General features: G+C 39.0%; 1 protein-coding gene across 1 annotated transcript; it reads left to right on the top strand.

Annotated features, from left to right (window-relative positions):
• Positions 1–3867: 3867 nt before the first annotated feature.
• On the top strand, positions 3868–22281 carry sfxn5a (sideroflexin 5a). The gene is made up of 13 exons (XM_023430412.2): positions 3868–4037; positions 6337–6405; positions 8294–8371; positions 8603–8629; positions 10987–11041; positions 11578–11603; positions 11764–11817; positions 12001–12057; positions 12185–12250; positions 13220–13310; positions 16955–17070; positions 17283–17368; positions 21367–22281. The coding sequence occupies exons 1-13, from the start codon at positions 3990–3992 to the stop codon at positions 21551–21553; spliced, it is 960 nt and encodes a 319-aa protein (XP_023286180.1). The 5' UTR covers positions 3868–3989; the 3' UTR covers positions 21554–22281.
• Positions 22282–22771: the final 490 nt, after the last annotated feature.

The raw sequence follows: 22771 nt of genomic DNA, 5'->3' as shown, positions 1-22771 counted from the left end.
GTCATGTTTATCAAATTACTTTATTGTACTTATTTCATAACTAGTTAAGGAACACCACATTAGAGATGAAGATGGTAGAACATATAACTTAACATAAACTTGGATTCATTCATGGTGTATTGCTTGGTATTAACTGAATAACACATCAAGGACAGAATTAGCCTAAATTGACTAACAGCAATTGGGATCAACAGATTTTTCAGGGCTGATTCCAATAATTAGTAAGAGTAAGAATGCGTTACCTTTCATTACCAGCAGTGAGTGACCGTTTACGTGCTGACGTCACTGTAGCGTCTCCTCGCCAGTCTCTGGAGTTTCTGTCACGGGTAGAATTTATTGCTGCTCTGTCTGAACACAGTTAATGTTGTTGTTTTCTTCATTACAGCGACTAACTACCTGCTGTACATTTAAACTGACCAGTTCTGCTCCAGCACCCACAGCTCTCTGCTGCTTATAGCGAATTTCACTGATACAGCTTTTGTTTATATGCTATTTAGAACTGATTGTTACTTTAGCTTAGCAGTTAGCTCTGGCTTCTCTCTCTCCCTTGCTCAGTGTGTGTGTCTTAGACCAACTAATCAACTTGTACATAAGAGAATTGTGTTTTTGTAGCTTCAGAATATTGGATTGGATTTCACTTTAACACACGTTAATGACGCAGTGTAAACATACATAGTTAATGACATTCGTTTATGTGTCTATAGCATTGTTTAATCCGAAATAAACGACATGAACACAAACATCACAAAAAAAAAAATCTTAAAAAGTTTTCTTGTGTGTATTTAGTTTTATTTGTAGGCTATTTCAATATTGTTTTTGTAGGGTATGAATAAAAATGTAATAATGTAAACTTTCATTAATACCTATGGGTTTACACAGGCACACAGACCATAGACTATAAAAATGGACGTCGACTCCGGGTCTGGGAAATGAAGCCAATGCGGAAGTGCCAGAACTTGCATTCTATCGAAAGACCATCAGGGGGCGACTCCACTGGTTGCAAAAAGAAGTCCGATTGTATAAAAGTCTATGGGAAAATGGCCCTACTTGTCACTTTATTTGTTACCTCAGTACAGTACGTTTTCGTTATGTGTTTATGGTCTGAATCGCTAGTTTGAAATTTTCTTCATTACAACATGGTGTTCATTTTTCAAATTATGGTCCTATTTAAAAGAAAATAGACGTTAAAGCAGAGTGGGTTTAGGGCGTGGCTACTGCGTGATTGACACACAGGGGGACCTGCCTGTTAATCTGGATATGACGTCAGAGCGATGTGTCGGACATTTGACTTGTCATTGTATTTTCAGTTAATCAACAGTAGCTCCGACATGTCTGCCTGAAAATGTCTTGTTCGGCGTTCAGTTGGTCTAAAAGACACTCAGTGGAGTCGGCGGTTTAATTTTTTCCGGTAAGTACATTTTGTTTTAAGCTTATTTCTTTGCTAGCCAAAATTAGCATCCCTGTTAATATCACAGTTCAGGTGAAGATGCACCTTGCTAACCAAGCTAGCCAGCTAGTGCTAGCGTTAGCTGATAACTTAGCGATTGCTATGCTAACGGTACCTGGCCGAGCTGGGCTGATAACCTGTGTCAGAGATCTTTTAGATCCTATTTTTACACCTGAATTTAAGTTCTACCTGTAACCTCAGTGTCACACACTTGCAGGAATTTGGAGCACCAAATTTTACAGTTTTGTGCTTTGTATGTGTATACAGACGTTGACTGAAGCTCTTCCTCTTTCAGTGTCTTTTCTGTTGCCTCACCACTAATGTTTTTTTTTTTTTAATTTTTTTAAATATCTATATAAATATAAATCTCTTCTACAAATTCTTCACATGTATCATTTGTTCAGATTTATTCATAAAGTCTTGTTTATATTTCAGTATACGCTAAATAAGGTTTAAATGGATGATTGATTCCTCTTTTATGTTCTGAAGTCCTTAGAATGCTTCAAAAACATTTCATAGTCAAAGGAGGAGCTGCTTAACATGTCCTTATTTTTCCTTATGTGTTTTCATAGGGATGGCAGAATCCACCTCAGGCCAGAACCACCTCTTGCCGAAACCAGCAAGTAATGGTAAGTCATGCGCATGACTGTATATAGGTTTAAATTAGGGTCAAAATGACTCTGAGCTTGTAAAGTGACAATAACAAATAATTCCAGTGTTTCCAGTGTAGTTGTAAATCAACATTTGTTAACCTGTAAAATAAATCTGCATGACAAATTCAGGTTTCTGCATGTGGAAATATTATGCATGTGTAGAAGAGATTTGTATTTGTTAAAGTCTGAATCTAAACTATGATCAGTGCTGAGGTTAAATTACAAAATGTTAAGATTAGTTAAAGTGATTCTGTTAACATTTATTTTTCTAAGTCACATAATCACTAATCCATCAGAACAACGCAGATGTGATTATTAATATATTTATATGTGGCTTGAATATTATAATTAAAATACTTGTTGGAAAACTTGGTGTCTATGATTTGTTGTGAAGGAACTCACTGTAACATAATAAGGAACTACTCAATAATAACTCTGCTTAATGAATTTACTAACCTATATAACTCTAAAAACAACCACAATATGCTGATGGATTTTACTGTAGTTTACAATGCAGGTCTGTTGTAATGTGTTGCTAATTACCGTCAATACACTGCTAACAAGTTTTGCATTTGTAAGAAGAAAAGCAAGACTTTGTGAATAAAACCAAACAAATGACCAGTAGTGATGTAACACACAGAGACAATGTGAAAGATGGAGTGTGTTGTGTAAAACTTTGTGCTCAAAGTTCTGTGTGTGACACTGAAGTTACAAGTACAATTTTGAGCCTATTTTTACAGCTGAATCTAACTGGACAATGACAGTCCAATCAGAGGGCACGTGGTTTTGTAAAATGATATTCTGTTTATTACATGTAAATTGTAGTCGTCATCATCACGAATGCATCGGAAAACAACGTGGGTGTGATTACTAATATTTGGTTTGATATTACAATTAAAATACTTGTTTGGAAACTTGCTGTCTTGGATTTGTTGTTAAGGAACTTATTGCGATGGAGTAATGAGTAACTACTCAGTAACAACTGTTTATACAACTGATAACAACTGATACATTCCAGTACATCAAACTTTTTAGTTTGAAGTGTGAATGTTTGATGTGATGAAAAAAAGTTTGCCACATTTGCATCCAGAATTACAAAGTTTGAATGTAAAAGTGCACATAAATGTAAAATTACAGAGAAAATCTTTAAATTGTTAGTATGGACATTAACCTTTATAATAACAAGCTACATTATTAATTGCAGATAATTGCTGTCATTTTACATAGATTCGTATGTAGTTTAAGAAAGTAAAAAAAATACCATATAAATAATACAGTAATTTTTTCTTTACAATAATGGGTAATAAATGTAATTCATTATTGTTGGCAAAATGCTTAAAATAGAAGTTTGACTGTTAATTCACAGATAATTTCTGTAATTTTACAGACTTTTGTACACAATTTATTTTTATTTTCCGTAGAATTATTAATTGTGCTGTTGTATTGAATTTTAATGTGAGGTGTTTTTTTGTCCATTCTCTGCCCAAGTCAATACTGGTGACTTTAATTCAAAGACACCACTAGGGGGCTATGTTATCCTCTTTAAACACAACCTACCTGAGTGCTTCGTCAACATTTCAACTCAAAAAGCTTCATATTTTGGTCTGTTTTACTCTTAACTTATGCATTTGCACTTTACTTGTTGACATCCCCTTTAAAACAATGAAAACAAAGCATGTACTCCTGGGAAGTGTAGTCCGTTTTTCCTATAGACTGCACTTTCTAAAGCACCCTGGAAAAACTACATTACCCGTAATGCAACTCGGCTAGTGAACAGCTGAATATTGACCGCCAGCCCTTCAGCTGTAGCCGCATGAAGTGTTTGTGAAAGGTTTTATAAACGTAGATAGGGAGAATACTGGTGTAGATTGGTGTGCGTGTGCAGCAGCATGTCTGAATATCCGACCTTTCAGTATGGCAAGTCTCGTTTCGACCAGGTACTTTTGTTTTTCACTTCGACTAAAGTCTGTAACAGGAACTCAACTTCATGTGTGCAGACAGCAGTCTGTTTTATCTGCACATAAACAGGCCTTTACACATCCTAGTGTCACGCTGTAGTTGAGTTAATTAAACTGTACTTTTAGCATCTACTGTATCTTGTAAACAGACTACACCTAGCATTTCAACATTAGCATTAAAGTAACTATCTGGTTACCAGCGGTGTGCGTGAAAAGCGTTTTGTTTAACTCATGTCTGGGAAAAGACAATTAAGCCAACATTATCACAGTCGAAACCAGCACGTTCTTCGTATTTGAATTTCTCGGTTAGCTTGGACATGTTATGAACAGGCGTAAAGTTCAAATACTTTGAACCTTGAACGCAGCGCGAGAGAAAATCCAAACGGTCATCTCTCTCCAAAATAATTTTAAATCGACTTCCACTAGCGCCAGTGGCCCAGTATGACACAAATATAAATAAAACTGTAGTACAACTCTTGATATGTAGCTCTTTCACCGTGTTTTAAGCTTCTTGGTCAGCTTGGACATGATGTGTTACCTCAAAAAAATACTTGGTCCCGTGAACGCAGCGCGAGATAAAACCCCAACGGTTAAATCTCTCTATAAACATTTTAAATCAGCGGCTCTTGTCATTATATATACTAATGCCAAAATTACTCTAATATAACTCCAAATGTTTATCCATCTGTAAGATAATTTTAAAACAACTTCCACTGGTGCAAATGGCCAAATAATACATTAATATTAAAACTCAAGCTATTAATGTTTTTCTATGCTTGATAATGATATTAAAGTTCAAACACTACTCAGGAACTTGAACGCAGCCTGTGACGAAATCCCAACGGTCAAATCTCTTAAAAACAATTTTAAACCAACGGGTCTTTTTATTCTCAAGGTGCTAATGGCAAAATTACACCAATATAAATCTGTAAACTAGATCTTCATCAGTACTTAAGCTTCTGGGTCAGCTTAGACATGACATGAAATATTAGAATGGGTTCTTATCCTGAGAGACATGAATTCAGGAACATCTGCTGTGATTTAGTCTCAGAAACTTAATAATTTAATTTGAAAAATAACTAATAACAAATATAACAAAAGAAATGTTGGACAGCACATTTGCAAGTTGAACCACTTTCTCTAAAGTAAGAGTTGTTTGCATATATTTTTTTAGTGTGTCTTTAGAAAAAGTGAAAACGTATTTGGTAAATTTACTCTTATGAATGTGACATTTAGCCTGTATAATTGTCAACTTAATAATATACTAGTGCTTAGATGGACACATGGTGTTGACATGGAAACCAAACAACACATGTTCAAAACATATAACGCATTCAGGAAGGATTGATTAATAATGTATATGAGAGCAGGTCCAAAACAAATGAAAATAATAATTAATTTCAGCAATTAAACAATAAATGGAACAGTTAGGTGACAGACAGGTCACCAATGAAGCGACTGTTAACCTTGGAGTAAAGATAAGATGAGTCCCCCTGGTTTCCACTGCTCACCAGTGTCAGCTCAAACTGGTGAAGTTGGAAAGGTAGTGGTGGAGGATAAATAGACTTTAACAGATTTAGAGAGCTATTCCCCCCCGTGCCATGTTTTTACCAAGCATCCATATGTTCAGGAAATCACAAGGCACAGCAGTGAGTTAGATACCAGATTTTCATCCAAATTAGCAGTTAGTGTAATTAAAATTAAGTTGGGGAGGAATGGGGATGGGTGGCTTTCAGGGCTGCATGGTGTGCTGCTATATTTCTGGAATTATTCCGTATGCTCGGTAATGAATAAAGGTGTTTCTGGTACAGTCATTATAGAAACTGATTGCAAATGGTGTGAGTGGATTTGGGTCCCTAAAAGATGCAGATACGAAACAGTTTGTCAGAGGTATTAATGAGGAGCCTCCACCTGGTGTGTCAAAACAGCTGGCACGCTGTTATATCACTGTTTACTGAGCGTCAGCTGGAATCTGTCTGCCTCTCTCTGCTTACAAGAAACAATCCAGAATCTAATTTGGCTGCAGATGTTTGAACAGAAAATACAGTTATTTTACTTGTATATTAGAACTTTTCTGAACTTTTTCATCCCAACTCTGCAGTTCTGTGATTGCATGTTGAAAATGCAAACTTTTAAAGACCACATAATGCATCTCCTAATGATGTTTAGATGAAAAATGACTATTTAATCATATAAACGGCCACCTAAACAAATTGAATGTTTTATTTTCCTTTTAATGTGGATGATGTTTTTATCGTGTGTTTTCTTCCTCTCTTAGAAAACGTTCTTTGGTCGATTCAGACACTTCCTGGATGTGATTGACCCCAGCACCCTCCTTGTGACAGAGGTACACAAACTGAACTGCACCATCATTTAATGTGTGTTTTGATTGGATAGTTTCTATTGAGCAGACAAGGACTGTGTACCATGCTGAACGACACTGCAGTGCTAGTTTCTTGGGGAGTGCATAAGAGTAACTCATTCACTAATGCAGCCCAGGTTATCTCTGCTGGTCTGAGGGTTTGGACTTTATCAGAGTGCTGTTTTTTGCCGTTTAGCTCTCTTTTGTCTTGTATTTGAGGGATTATATATAGATGGAGACGCTGTCACTCTAACATGTGCAAACAAACACAATCCACTCAGAATCTTTGGAGGAATCACACTAATAAAGTCTGTATAAAGCCTATTTATTTATCACAAGTTTGTCCCAGATGGTTCATTTGAGAACCAAAGTGAAACCAGAACTTCCAGGTTCTGTTCCAGAAGTAAGAAAACTTCATTCAAAATCCCACGGACATCTGTTAACTACTTAAATAACTAAAATACAGGCTTGGAACAGAACAACAGTATGTCCAGTGGCTCACTTTATATATTTGGATAAGGATGGTAGTTTTATGAAAAATGATCTAATCTTTCTTTTTTTAAATTCTAAATGAAGGATGGCGCTGTATTACAAAAGCTATAGTGAAACTGAGGCTAGCCTGATGTGATGTCATGATTTCAGCTGTACATTAAACCAAAGCACAGATTGTCAGGGGTCTAAGGATGACACCTTCTGTCCTTAGACCGAGGACTTAACAGAAAAACACTAGAAAAGAAAAATGGGAGAAACCTTAGAGCGACAGACTAGAGATCCCTCTTTCAGGACAGGCCGACATGCAGTTAGTGTCTCATGAACAGAAGTGGCTTTAAAAGAATTGCAGTAGCTCACAGCAGAGCTCCTGGATGAATACCACAAAAGCAGAATGTCAAGATTTCAGTATCCAGCCAAGAACTGCAACATAGTAAAAATACAAAGTAACAGAAATAAAAAATGTTATGTATGTATTTTTGCCTTTGGTGTTACGCTGCTCTCCGTTCACTGTTTTTGAGACGTTCAGATGAAACCTGCAGAGGACAAGGAAGTAACTTCCTGAGGTTACAGGCGGTTATACAGTCTGACTTTTCAGTTCTTATTTTACCTTTTGTTTAAACACAAAGGTAACAAGGTTTGACAAAGTCTCTTTCCGGACTTTCCAAAATGGCTGCACAGTAATGTTACATGAAAGGAGGAGGAATAAAACTTGGTCATTTCAGTGCTTAAAATGTCTGTGACTTTGTTTTTTAAAATCATTTAATGTGACCAATTTTTTTTAACATACTTATTCTCTGTGGCCGGGATCAAATCTGTGACCTTTTGGTTTCTGGGCCGTCATCTCTAAACGCTGGACTGCTCTGCCCGTCCTAACATTTCCCCAGGTCTCGGTTGTGTTGTGGTAATCAGTGCTCTGGTGCCCTGGGTAATGAAGCTGTTAGCGGGCTCTTTGGTGACAGTAATAGCAGCAGTAGCTCCTGGGATGTGATGAGGTGTGGACAAGTGGGGCAGCTGTGAGGGGTGAAGAGAACGTGTGCGCTTACACACACACACACACACACACACACACACACACACACACACACACACACACAGATGGCAAGCTCATTAGAACAAATTGGGCTCCATGACCTTGTATTTTGCTCAGCATTAAGACAATGATCACACCACAGAAAGCGGCTCATTACCTTTTAGCTAACTCATTTGTCAGCTGAAAATCAGCATGAAAGATGAATGATGAAAACACAATTACTGCACGTTGAGCGTTGAGTCATGGTGGCTTAAATAGTGGAAGAGAAAAAACATTTCTGAGATGACAAAAAAAAAAAAAAAAACTGTCCTGACTTAACTTTTTACTTTATCCTTTTTGTTCTCAATTCAGAAACGACTTCAGGAGAGTGTTGAGCTGCTCGACCGGTTCAAACAAGGGACTCTGCCTCCAGGAGTGACAGACGCTCAGGTAAAGACTCAAAAACCTGAGCTGATGAGTCTTTGTGATGGAAATATGTTGATTCAGTCAGAAAATCAAGGATAGCTGTGAACACGTAAGACGAATATCTTCTCTATGTTTTCAGAGCAGTTTAAAAGTCCATGGTCCATTTTTAAATAAATAAATAAAGGCTTCAGTTTTATTTATTTATGAAACACGGTCATTAACTGACTGTTAAATACTTTTTCTTTTTCTCTACAGCTTTGGCAAGCTCAGAAAATAAAGCAGGTAAGATCTTTCACACACACACACACACACACACACACACACACACGCGCACCACGCACACACACACACACACCTCTGGTTGTTGTGGCACAAAAATACACTGAATGCCACATTATACTTTTCGTTCCGTTTACCTTATGATTCATCTACTGTTAATCTACTTTGCATGTTTGCCTTTTTTGCACATGTGCACTTGTACAGTTTTTGATTCACTTATGGTGAATTTATTATTATTATTATTTTACTTCCTCTTTCCTAACTGAGTGCTAAGCATTTATAACAAAACTATTTCTCTGCGTGGATCAATAAAGTTTTTCTGATTCTGAATTGGCGAACAAAACTGACACCAGTCTTTGTGCTTCATCTCAAGAGTTACCTGTTTATACAAGTATACGACAACAAGTCAACAGAAACATGGAGGCGCAGCGTTAAAAAAGTTTTCTTTTAATGGGGAAGTAGATAAAAAAAAAAAAAAAACACACACAGAAGCAGGCGAGTGGTTTTAACTCCAGTGCTAATTAGCAGTAAGTGCCAACTTTCTGAAGTCACTGAACTGAAGGCACAAGTTGGTCAGAAAATTATATTCAGTAATATAGAGACAGCAACAGCCATATTTTTGAGACGTTTTGAAGGAAAGAAGCCATCGTGTTCATTAGTAACTCCTGTGCTTTTCCTACTATGACAAGTCAAAATGTCTGCTGTGAAAAGTGCCTGTTCCCTCTGCCTCTGTGGCTGTCTGTGTACAAATGTGTATCAAATCAAAATCAAACCAAACATGAGCAGGACAGTGAAATCTGATCTCAAGTGATACCTAAATTAGAAAGGGGCTAATGTCAGCAGTTAAACATGCACTTGACTCTTCAGTGTTATGGGCCATTTTACAGGACTATGTATATGCTATGGGGCCATATCTCCGTATTCAGACATGATAGTGCCCTCATACATGACGCTTTAGCTTTTGAGACTCAGTCTATGAGCATCAGGAAGAAGCAGGACGCCTTCCGTTCCTCGCCAGTCAGCAGATCTCATCACCATTGAAGCAGCAGGGGAAAGAGATTTCTATCTGTCTTATCTTACGGCAGAGGAGAGGATAGTGTGCTGTCGTTTGTCTGTGGTGCACACACATGACAAGACTTTTAAAAGCTTATCGACACACACACACACACACACACACACATACAAAAAAGAAAAGAAAACATGCTGTAAAAAAGGAAAGATCTAAAGCTCATGCTGCTTTAATGCATCAGGCAGACGTGAGGTTATACGTCAATATCAAAGGCCTCAGCCACTCAGACTGTCATCAGTGCTTATACAGCTGATTCAAGTGCAAACAAATAGATGTCTGCTCAGTTAATTGGAATGAACTGTAATAGCACAAATATACACGTTTAATAGATATATTTATATTATAACATTGTCGTAATACTAGAGATTGAAACTGGCACTGTGACATCATATTACTTGCACTAATGGACTTTAATACTCATCATATTTATCTGCACAGAATCACATCTGCTGCCTTCAACTCAAACTTGAGGTCACATTCAGACTGAAATATCTCAACAATTATCGGATGGACTGACATTAAATCTTATACAGACATTAACATTCCCCAGCAGATGAAGCCCAGGACTTCTATGATCTCCTGACTTTTCTCTAACGCCACCACAAGGTTAACATATGTTGGGTTTTTGGACAGATTTTCCATGATATTTGATGTAGACATTCATGTTCCCGTCATGGTTACTTGTAAAATCTCTGGTCATCGCTTTTAACTTTCCCATCTTCTGGTCAAAATCAAATAGTTTGTTTTTCGACTAAATGCCAGCGAAACTCCTCGCACTCCCATCAGCCTCGGCTGCACTTTTGTGTTTAATGCTAATTAGCAAACATTAGCATGCCAACACACTATCTAAAATGGTAAACATGCCTCACACAGCTTCTAGTGTGGCTGAACACGTTAACACCTGAATAATGCTTTTAGAATATTGTTGAATCTGCAACCTCAACAGTGAGTCGACTCTTACATCAACACGGGAAACAAAACCCAAATTAAAGCCTCCGTTTCTCAATAAAATGTCCCAGTTCATACGTGTCAGGATTTTCAAACAATCCACAGTTTAGTTAAGTAATAATCTTTTTGCTGCTTCAGCCACTTCCTGTTTTTTCATGTGTTTTTGACACTTTGTCTTTAGTAGTTTCAATTTACATAGATGATATTGATTAGTTTCCAATAACGTGTAAAACTTTCCTTCAGTTTTTAGCCACACAGCAGAACTCTCCTCCTAATTCATTTGAACTTGACTAACCCGTGTGCTCATCATCGTCTGATTCTAATCATTACGCTCTCATTACAGGCCATCATCCACCCTGACACAGGGGAGAAGATCCTCATGCCCTTTCGCATGTCAGGTACGGTAGCTTGGTTTGGAAGCCTTGGCTGAGGTTGGGATCTAGGCGCTTGTTATGTGGTCCAACATGGAGGCGTCGTTCACCCTGGGAACTGTCGCGGCTCGACGGGGCTCTTCAGGTTGTCTCAGGCCTGGAAAAGGTCACACTCAGCTGGGCGCTGATTAAAATCTCTCTCCCACGGTGACGGAGAAGTTCTCGAAGCCTCCGAAGAGGCAAACACAAGTATTTTGGTCCAGTCTCAAAGTCTCACCTTTCTCATGAGGCGACTTTGAAGTGTCAGAGAGAGAGAGAGAGAGAGAGAGAGAGAGAGAATGAACGAGGGAGGAGAAACAGAGGAAACGACAGTAGCACATATTAACCTGTCAGACCAATGTGAGTGTAGAAATCTACACAGAAGAATAAAAGTAAAAAGATTTAGAGGTAACCACTTTACAAAGATTAGAAATAGGAGAGATTAGAACAATTAGAAGATGAGATATTAAAAATATTAATGACAATTATCAGTGTAAATTATAATACTGGCTGTCTTCTAACAGGTTTTATCCCATTTGGCACACCAGTGGTAAGACTTTTTTGGTGCACACATTTGACTTCAAAATGTTGCAAACCTTTTATGTGCATATCACACTGACATAAATACACTTTTGGCCCTCCAATATTTTATTTTTTGTTAATCTATGTGTACTTTTAGTCATTTTGTAAAGGGTTTTATCTTTGTGCAGGTTGTTGGCCTCCTTCTCCCGAACCAAACACTGGTGTCAACGATCTTCTGGCAGGTAAATACCAACATCTTGACCAGTGAAACTGGTGTTTGATGGTTTAATTCACTGGGATAAAAGCTTGTAAGTGAAGGTGGTCTGTGGTCTCGACTTGTTAAAGGGATCACCTTTAATCAGACAAAGACATACAGAAAAAAACTAACGAGCTCATCTTCTTTTGTCTTTCTCTACTTTGACCAGTGGTTAAACCAGAGTCACAACGCCTGCGTTAACTACTGCAACCGCAACGCCTCCAAGGTAACAGTCTCTGTAGTAGAGAGACAGATAAAGTCCCATTTGGACGGATACCAAATGTTGTCTGTTTGCTGAGCTGCATGAACTGTTGTCATGTTGTTTTCTCGCTTCTTTTTCACTTTCACTTTAGCCAGCTCCGATTTCCAAATTTGTCCAGGGATACCTCGGAGCAGTGACGAGCGCCGTCTCCATTGCTGTGAGTTCGCTGTGACTCCACTGATTTAATAATGTCGTCACACAGAAATAACTGAGTCACTTATTAATCCATTATGTCTTTTTTTTTTTTTTTTTTTTATCAATCAATAGGTGTAGATATAGATGTGGAGGTAAAAGAGAAATTAACAAGCCAAGCCAAAGGTTCCCTGCTGTCATTAATGTGGGTTTCAGCACAGAGTTTAAACGTCTAACGGTTGTTTCAGATACTTTTATGGTCAAAAACCAAATGTTTTCAATTATTTTGACAAACAAATATAGAACTTTAAAGAGGCTGAATATCAGTTTGAACTTTTGAATACCAGCCTTCAAAATACCCTTATGTTTTTTTTTTTCTTACATTTATGTCATCAAAGACTCAAATGTCAAGAGTATAATACATGTTCACACACCTGCCTGACACAACCCTTAGTGTGGACATGGGGCTCAAACAAAGCCAATTACTGGTCCCGCTGGGCGCTCATCCGGCTGCTACTCTCAGGCCTGACAACGGCAACAAGCACAGGGGGGGAAAAAAAACTCTCGGGGTCTGTGGAGGGCGGAACGACAGGCCGGGAGGGGGCCAGGAGCTCTCCAATTAAACGTCCACTCTGGTGACGACCCCCCGCCGTGCTGGGGAGAGCCGGAGGCAGGAGAGGCACGGTGGTGTGTTATCAAAGAGCACATAGCTCCTCGATCACAGACCTCTAGTGTGTTAAAATACAGCGAAGTCACTTATTTAATCGTTTATGCACAAAGCCGGGAATGTTTGTCACTTATCTCCCATTTGTGACGCCTAAAAGCTCTTCTGTGCTTCATAGGTCTCTGAACCATCAGGTTATTCAAATAATTATTCCAGATATTCTGTATTCTTTTATCATTTTAACTAATGCAAGATTCTTCCATTTCATTCATTTACAAAAAAATAGAATCAGAGTCTGATTTGTCTGTGTCGTGTGCATCTTGCTGTTAGGTGGGGTTGAACGTGTTGATCCAGAAAGCGAGCAGCTTCAGCCCAACGACCAGGCTGTTGGTGCAGAGGTTCATCCCTTTCCCAGCAGTGGGTGAGTTCAAGAAGCTCTGTAAAAACACTTCATCCATTCAAAACTCGAGTGGCCTTTTGATCTATTAGTTTAAATGAGTTCACATTGTAGAACTAACAATGTTGAACTAACTGACCAGAGTAGGACGACTACAGATACTGCAGACTTAAAATAAACCTCTATGGTGGCGGGTTAATGGAGATTAGTGTCGGTACAATATTTTATTTTTTGATGAGGTTATTTTGTTGTGGTTGGTTTACAAAGCTGCTGAAGCGCTAACTGTATTAGCATGCTGAAGGTGGAACGTTAACGTGTTAATGTGCTAATTTAATATATGCAGAGGAATCATGATGACAAATAACTTGAATGAAAGCTAGTAAGTGGCCCTTGAGTTGAGATTGATTCCAAGGTCTGGAACAATTGTTAGCATGCTAACTAATTACCCCATTAGTGGAGCATGCTAACGTTTAGCATCTGGTGATTACAGTAATCCAAAACTACATGTGACAAGAATTTGGTTTTTGATTTTTTTGAGGTATCGTGACATAAACTAAGAAACATGGAGCATCAACCTGTTTTCGGCGCTAACTGAAAAGTTGGGGATCAATAAAGTTTTTATGGATTGTCCTCTGATGACAGTAATCGCTTTGAATCCAATTTATCGTTATAGAGTTATAGTCAGTACATGTCATTTTAAAAAAAATTAATTAAATTGGATTTTTCCCGCCTGATTTCCTTCGGTGTTTGTTCTCTCTTCAGACGTGCTTAAAAGTGGTGTCGTCCTTCAGAACCGCTCCGTGATCCTTTACGAACCTGAGAGCCGAGAGCACACCTGAGCCGTGTGTTTCGCTCCTCACAGTCCGTTTCTTCCTCTCTGCAGGGTTCGAGGCGTTTTGTGAGCTCGCTCTGTCAGACGTGTGTGGAGCCACTCTCTCGCAAACACACAGTCACACCCAGGGGTATAGACCCATGTCCCAGAATGCCCCAGGCTGCTGGCTCATAATTAAATTGTTTGCTTGCCCCCCCCCCCCCTTCCTTACCATGGCGGTTCTTCTAATTAAATCAACAGGTTTCTACAGCGCAGCCTTTGCCTGGTAATTGGCTGCTCGTTAGAACTCTGCTGCCGCAAACAAATTGGATAATTACCCCTAAAGTGGCGTCTATGTCAAGGCCTCATTTACCTGATTTCTGTTTGTTCATTGTTGTTGCTGTTGTTGTTTTGGTAGCCTTATATAAAAGGTAATTAAAATGGCTAATTGAAGCGAGCGAAAGCAAAGTGCTGTTTGAATTTTCACCCGCTTGATTTTGTTTGCTTACTTAAGGCTAGATTTATTTGTAATAACCTAATCAAGCAGCGGCCTGTCACTCAATTAGATTATGAAGACCTTAACTGGAGGGAAAACCACGCTGCCAGAAATTTATGGGGGACAATTAATTTGTTGTCTTCTGAAAATATTTGTCATTATTTGTGATATTTAGGAAGTAATTATGTGAAAAGTTCTTGGATGTATTTCCATCAGTGTACCACTAGTTATTAGATGACAATTAGAATGTACACAAATGTAATTATTTCCAATAATTACAAATTACAGCCACATATTTTCAGCATTTAGCTGCACTGGCTTTTCAATAATCAATTAAAATTTCTAATTACTTTGATGCCTTTATTCATTTAATTACAAACAGGTTTTTGAAATTTTGATCTGTTTGTTGTAGTATTTGTTATTTTTCCAAAATCCTACTATCTGTCCCTTTTTATTAATTGGTCTGCAAAAAAAAAGAAAAATCCCTTGTAGGTAAAAAGAGCTATTTGCTCAGTCAATTGAATTCCCCTCACAAAGCGACGCTGCCGCCCTGCAGCCCTTAGCACAGATAACTCTGAATGCTGTTGTCTTAAATTAAAAAGCCTCGCGGCGCCACCACTAAACTCTCTAAAATGAGTTTTCCTTATTCCTATTAGAGTCAAGGAGAAAGGATCATCTGTATTAACATACATTTGTGTTCATTTTGGCTCTCGTGAATAAATCACAGGGGGAAACAACACGGCTGTTTGTTGACCTATCAATCACCTTTGTTTCCTTGTGCGTCGCTTATCTGACTGTTGCTTGAGTCAAAGTCGCACACGGAGGCGTGATGTTTAGTTTCGTGACATGGAGGTGATGAACTACATTTTGGTATTTGGTTTCGGTGTCACAGAAGGAAACTCAGTGGCAGTTATAGGTGTCAGATATGTGATATTTTCATTACAGCATCATGTATTCAATATTGTAGGTTAATACTGTTACAGTGGTAAATGAAAATATTTACTGGTTAAGAATTATTTTAAATATTTCTGTATTAATAATAATATTAGTATTCATTAATTTTACCTCAGAAGATGTAGTTTTATGAAGAGCGCGAACACTGGCTAAGGTGTTTTTATTCCTCAGTGCCGGCGACAGTCGGAGCCGGAGGCATATTGTTTTCGGGTTGTCTGTCCGTCCGTCCCATTCTTGTGGACATGATATCTCAGTAACACCTTGACGGAACATCTTCAAATTTGGCACAACCATTAACCAGGACTTAAGGATGAAGTGATTAGATTTTGGTGGACAAAGGTCAAAGGTCAAGGTCGCGCTGACCATAACAAAACACGGTTTTGGCCGTGTGAAGGCAGTATCTCCGTAACCCCTTGAGAGAATTTCTTAAAATTTGGTAAAAACATTCACTTGGACTCAAAGATGAACTGATAAAATTTTGGTGTGTGTGTATATATACTATATATATATGTATCCATGCTAGTGTCTGTACTTAGACACACTGGTGCTTTGAGCTAAATGTTAGCATGCTCACAACAACATTATATACTAATGTTTAATGGAGAAATGTTTACCGTGTTCACCACATTTGCTAATTAGCGCTAAACCACTGGTTTTGCAGGTATTTGGTCATAAACCAACATATGGGACAAATTAAGATTTTGACCTGATGATGGGGTTAGATGTGAAGTTATGGGAATCACAGTTATTGCGGTTCATCCTGATGGGGACATGAATGTATGTAGCAAACTTCATTTCCTTGGATCCAAAAAAACAAACAAAAATGTCAACGTCATGGTGTCACATGAGGAAAAGTCAAGGGTTCAGAGTTCATCATCATCTGGGGACAACAAATCTCCGTGCAAAACTTTATGGGAAACCATCCAGTGGTTAGATATTTCAGTCTGGACCCCTGATGGGACCACACATCCAACCATCAGACCGTCATTACCATCTCTAGAGCCACAACACTAGCATGGCTAAAAATGTTTGAGCTCTAATTCACAGAATAATTATTTCATGATCATGAGAAAAACAGATTGTTCTGCCAATTTTTTTGCCACAACTGAAATGATTCTCTAGGGAAAAATTCGCTAAGCATCCTCTGCTCTTTCATAAATTACCACTTTAATCAGTCTGATGACGCTACAATTTAAACCATGAAGGATTAAACCTCCTCATCCTTTTTAATGCCTTCGACAGTCATCTTGAGCAAAGAACCCAACACCTTCCCTCCCCAACGGCACTGTACAAGCTTCCTGATCTTGCACCCGAGCGAGAGGGTGAAGAGACAATATGCTCATTTGTGAAATAATAAAATATGTCAATTTCACTTTCATCTGTAAGAATGTTCTCACCTCTCCGCAGCGAGTGCAAACGTCTGTAACGTGGTGCTCATGAGACACTCGGAGTTGTCGGAGGGCGTCAGCGTGCTCGACGACGACGGGAACGTGGTGGGAACATCCAGAGTAGCTGCCAGGCATGTATGTTGATTTGCTCTGAGAACGTAATACCTGGTGTAAATTTATCGTGATCAATAAACACTGTCATGTTTGTAAATGATGAGGAATTAAGTTCACACCTATGTATAAAAACATAACTGCTATTTTTGACTTTTTCCCTCTAATAGAAAAAGAAAGAAGCAACGGTCTTTTTCTTTTCTTTTTAAGGTGTTATTTTCTGATTTTTCTGACAGGCACTTCTGGAGACGGCCCTGACCAGAGTGGTGCTGCCCATGCCGATCCTGGTGCTCCCTCCCATGATCATGGCTGTTCTGGAAAAGTAAGAGACTCCTCATCACTTCATTTTAATCAGGCAGACTGCATGAGCTTCTTTTAGACCTTAGAGAGAAACAATAAAAGGATTCAACCAATAGATCCGATAATGTTAGCTTAAAAATATGTTTTAAAAACCCCCACGACGTGGTTGGTCTACCAAAGTACACTGCTTTATTTTTCAACTGTGAAACGGTCCTATTCAGCAAATATCCTTGTCACGATACTTTCTAAAGCAATTTTAAGGAATTCTTATCAAAAATGTTTGTGTATGTTACATATTTATGTTAAGAAATGTCTGTTGGGCACTACATAACATTAATATGATATATGATGATAGAAGACAACCACGGTATAACCTCAGTGTAATACTGTACCTGAACTGCCACTTCCTGTACTAGCTTAATGCTCATTCTGCACGTCAGATATATCTTTTAAAATTTCTTTAAAGATTTTGTTTTACTTTTCTCATCCTGTGTAGCCACATTTACTTCAGCTCAAAGTTTGGGCAAACACAGCAGGATGCTGTTTTGGCACGGAGAGAGTTGTCCCTGGGTTTTCTGCTGAAGGAGTTTTAGTTTCTATAGGTGGCGCCCTTTTCTTTGTCCATTTAGCTGTTGTGTTCTTAAAGTGACGTCTTTTTCTGTCTCTTTGAAATTCTGATATCGCTGCTGCTGCACACGTTGCAGGGCATAACGTGCCTCCGAGAATTTTTCATAGGAAAAAGAGACAACAAGCCTCCGGCGTTTGCAACAGCAACAACAAATGATTTCAGTACCTCTGCCATTATCAGTGTTATAAAGTAGCTTTTTGTCGTTTTAAAGAGTTAATTATGGCTTTAATGGCAGCAATAAAAGTGGTAAACCTTTTTGGTGTTCGCCTATAATGAAAGTCCGATTAATTCACTAACACAAATGACTCCTAATTAAATGACAATTAAGAAATTAATAATAAAACTGTCCAAAATTTTAGTCACAATATGAATATCTCAACATCACAGTTTCCTTTGTGCTCAGAACTGTTTGATAAGCACACACAGTCGCTGAACCCTCTCCACCGTGAGATTCAGTGTTGTGTGATATGACTGTAATGATGCCTTAATGATGCAATGTGTTTATACGGACGTCCCGTGATCGATGGCATGGCTGTGCCTGCGGTGTGCCGAGGAATGCAGCCATCTTTGTAAATCCCTGACAGCACTTGTCCCGACTGCTCCGAGCAGGCGGGCTCAGACAGCGAAGCCAGCTGCCCAGGTGTGTTTGGGATTCCTGGCAGCTGAATGACTGCAAGGGAAGCGAGAGAGAGAGAGAGAGAGAGAAAGGGAGAAAGAGAGAAAGAGAGAGAGAGAGTAGGGGGCTGTGAGGTTGGCTGTAGATGCAGGTGAGTAGTGCTCAGCTATCCTCCATGTCAGCTCGCCTTCACTGGCTCTCAATGGAGCGAGAACAAGGGGACAGAGATGGGTCCCTGGGCGGCCCCTCAATGATGGATTACACTGCTGAGAGCAGATCTAGCACATTGACAGCAGGTTCTGTTCTTCATGTGAGGTTGCAGACCCACAAGTGTATTGAAAACATTGATTCAGGTTATTTTGTCTGATAGACGTCTTGAGAAATTTGCTCAATAACACTTCCAACATAACATGTCTATATATATATGTGTGTGTGTGTGTGTGTGTGTGTGTGTGTGTGTGTGTGTGTGTGTGTGTGTGTGTGTTAATGATATGTATTTATCTTAACCTGGAGCCAGGGCTTAAAGACTCTAGACAACACACAACCCCTGTAAAAACTTTACACACATTGAAACATTATTTGGTGTGCTTTGTTTTGTGCTTTGTTTTGTTGCTAGGTAGATTTTCCTCCCTTGTAGACGAAAGTCTTCTGGCTCTAGCTTCATGTTCTAACAGACAAATGAAAGTGGGTTGATTTTCTCAAGAAAGACAGTAAGCACGTTTCCCAGAATGTCAAACTATTCCTTTTAGCTGAAATAATCAAAGTCACCTGACCTGGGGTCAGGCTTAGCTCGTTTCTGGCTGTTTCAGTGGCAGTTTTTTTTCCTGTCGGCTTAATCTTACGTGGAGAAGCTCGCAAAAACATTTGTAATATATAATCTTGTGTGAATAAGAGATGCTCTGAACATGCTGTTGATACTAACTTGTGCTGCACGATATGCAAGAAAAAACATCCAAATTTTGCGATTATTTTTGGCAGATATTACCATCACGATTTCAACTGAAATGCTCATTTTTGTTGTTTCATTTTCACTGGGAAATTAAAAAAAATGTTGATGTGATTTTTGTTGGGTCTGTACCAAACAAACATGTTCCTTTATGGAGAAAATGATGTGTAGGCCGGGGCGTCTGTATGCTGCTAACAATGTGCTAACACATTTTACTTTTATCAAAAAAAATTGCAGCTCCTGCGTTTTCTATTATATTTTGATTAATTGTGCAGCTCAACTATTAACTACTGAAACCTATTGACTATTGAAGAAGAATTCATCTCTAGAGCTGCTATTCGCTAGACAACACAAGTCACTGTGGATATTTTGTGACTCCGTTTGTTCGTGGCGACAGAGGCGCAGTCAGAGGTTCATTTAACCGGAGCGTTGCCACTAGTCAGGTTATTCAGAGCCTGTGAATGCTGCCAGTTTTACATAAAACTGTGTCATTGAATTTGAGATAAAATTAAGTTTTCACCTGATTTTGAAGGTTTTCAGACTTACACTTGTGCCCAAACCTTCGCTTCCTCACATACCTCACAACTCCACTCTTTGTAATCCAGTTCCCTAAAATGTGTATCTGCACATTTGTGTGTATGTGAATGTGTGTAGCCTAATTAAACCATGGCAGCCATATGTGTTAATGAGCTCCCTCATTAGGCAGTAGCTCTCCTCGTTAGGGGGAGAGGCGTCGCTGGTGGAGGAGAGATGGAGCGGCTCTTTCTCAAGCTCCTGCTGAGTTCGCTGTCCCACACACTGAAGAGGGGATTATCCTACGGAGGGCAGCGAGGAGGGAGGAGAAATATGGGCCGAGACGAGAAAATATATTTCTGGAGATAGAGCGATGTAAAAGCCCTTAAAAATAGAGACAACAGCTTTTAAAACAGGTGTAAGGGATTATACAGACAAAAGAGTCATTTTACCAAATGACAATTTAAAATTCTAAACAAACGACAATAAAAGCAAAACTGCTCTTATGATTTCTGGGTAACAAAAGGCAAATATTCAACTCTGAACTGGAGCTTTATGGTGTTGAATGTGACAAAACATTGGATTTTTCGATGGTTGCAACAGATTCAGCTGAACTGTCGTTTCCTGGATGCACAACTCACTCAGTATCACTATTTTACAGTGTAAAGTTGCGTCTCATTGAACGGTGGTGGCTCTTCATGGCTTCTTTTAAGCTTAAAGTTCATAAAGAGATGCCAATGAGTCGGTCATGTAACGGCCAGTATGTGATTTCTAATGTTCTCACATTCATTTTAAATAGAAAACTTATTTTCTTTCAACTTTCTACCTCATTTCAGACAGTGGGTTCATAATGTTGTGAAGACATTTAGCTAAAGGCGTTACCTGCCTGCTAAATGTTACTCTGCATGTATTTTTTTTATTTTATTTAATTTATGTCCTAGCTGACTTGTATTTGTCATTTAATTGCGTTTTCCTGTCAGGACCGTTTGATGGTTACTTTGCTTTAATCAACATGTTTTCTGCCAGTGACCATTACATTATTGGCCAAAATCTAAAAATTGGTTCTAACAAATAAGTTGAATTGCCAACATTCACACGATTTTAACATTCAAAAATAGCTTTATCTCTTGAAGGCTTCAGTTTTTAGGAGATAGTTTCACAGTCTTTGGAACGTGTGTTTAATAAATGCACAGTTTGTGTTCTAAGTTTTGTTGAACACACATTTCTTCACCAACGAGAACCATCTGTCTGTCCTGTACATTTTACTGTAGAGTGGATAAAGTGAAAGTGTCTCTCTGTCCTTCTGTGTCCCACCAGGCTCCCTCTCCTGCAGAGACAGCGGAGGCTCGTCCTGCCCGTCCACAGCCTGGTGTGTCTCGCTGCCTTTGGCCTGGCTCTGCCTCTCGCCATCAGTCTCTTCCCACAGATGTCCCAGGTACGTCACCCCGTAAACGTCCTTCCTCTTAGATCCAACAGGAAATCATTTAATAACTGCTTCGTCTGAAGTTTAATCTGTGACATTGATGTTTAATTTTTGGTCTGAAGTGATTTTTGCTTTGGAGCTTCTGCACTGCAATAATCATCCGTCAGTAAAACCAAATACAGGCCACTACTGTGGGTTTTCTACTGTTGAATATTCAGCTTTTGTATCATAGTAGTTTTGGTGTCACTGCTGGACTCGCTGCACCTGCTCATGCTTCCTATTGATTTTGTTCTTTGATACAAACAAACAAACAGCTGTCGCAGCTAGACGCTAAAAGCAAATGTAAAAACCTTCATGAGCTGGAACAGAATTGATATTGAATGTTTTTGAATTACCACGTGATTCACAGTGGAGATGCTCAGAGAAAAAATCTGATAAAAAACTGATTTAACTCATTAAATATCGGAGTCAATTTCATATCTGCTGATCCCAAGAGTTCCTTTTATTCATATTTGTTTTTGCTTCTTTAAATGCTAACTGCTTAGCTCGGACCTGCTGTGACTGATGTTGATGACCGGAGTCTCCTGACCTCCTGAACGTTTCCCATTGAGCTTCACGGAGGCTCTCTCCTAATGAGGCGTAGCCCTCTGAGACATAACCTGCTCTGTTATGATCTGCCCAGAGTCTCTCTTGCCTTCAGTCATTGATGCCATCCAGGCTAGCAGGCTGCGATCTAACTTTAGCCTCGTTGGCTCAGTATGTGTCATTCTACTCATTAAATGGCTACGGCATGATGTTGTTTTTCACTCCATCTCTGTCTTTGTCTCGTCTCTGCCAAATGACTCGCTGACACAAGCCAACCGGCTCTGGCTTTAAAATGTTTAGGATTTAATTACCACTGGAAATAGCTCAGACAGCCATATGGCAAAAAACTTCAGACATATGTGCCGCCAACGGTCCTGTGAAAAGCTGCCTCCCGTTCCACAGAGGGGCCTGTTTTTCTCTCACAAGTCCTTTTTGCACTTTCGCAAGGATAGCAGATGAAAAAAAAAAGAACTCCCCAAAAAGCAACATGAATGCTCGGCTCCCCTGGACCCCCCGCCTACTCAATTTGTCCCACTTCCCCATTTCACACCTACCAAGATGTCTGATTAGGATTCTGCCTCCAACTCCAACAGCCATCTGTCTCTGGTTCAAATATTAGGAGATGCAAACCTCAAATTAGACTTTAATCTGCCAAATTGGCTTTTTGCACATTAGCAGTAAATATGGAACATTTAAAGCCTTTAAGAAATATTT

Source organism: Seriola lalandi, unplaced genomic scaffold, assembly GCF_002814215.2.
Source record: "Seriola lalandi dorsalis isolate HSWRI2012SDOR001 ecotype SW California unplaced genomic scaffold, Sedor1 jcf7180002054902, whole genome shotgun sequence".
NCBI lineage: Eukaryota > Metazoa > Chordata > Actinopteri > Carangiformes > Carangidae > Seriola > Seriola lalandi.
This window is presented reverse-complemented; position numbering and strand designations above follow the sequence as displayed.

Excerpts from the sequence above, each read along its gene's own strand:
- sfxn5a (XM_023430412.2), top strand. The coding sequence starts at position 3,990 with ATGTCTGAATATCCGACCTTTCAGTATGGCAAGTCTCGTTTCGACCAG. Across the intron at positions 6,406-8,293 it reads GCACCCTCCTTGTGACAGAG|AAACGACTTCAGGAGAGTGT; the intron begins GTACACAAACTG and ends TTCTCAATTCAG. Across the intron at positions 13,311-16,954 it reads CATCCCTTTCCCAGCAGTGG|CGAGTGCAAACGTCTGTAAC; the intron begins GTGAGTTCAAGA and ends ACCTCTCCGCAG.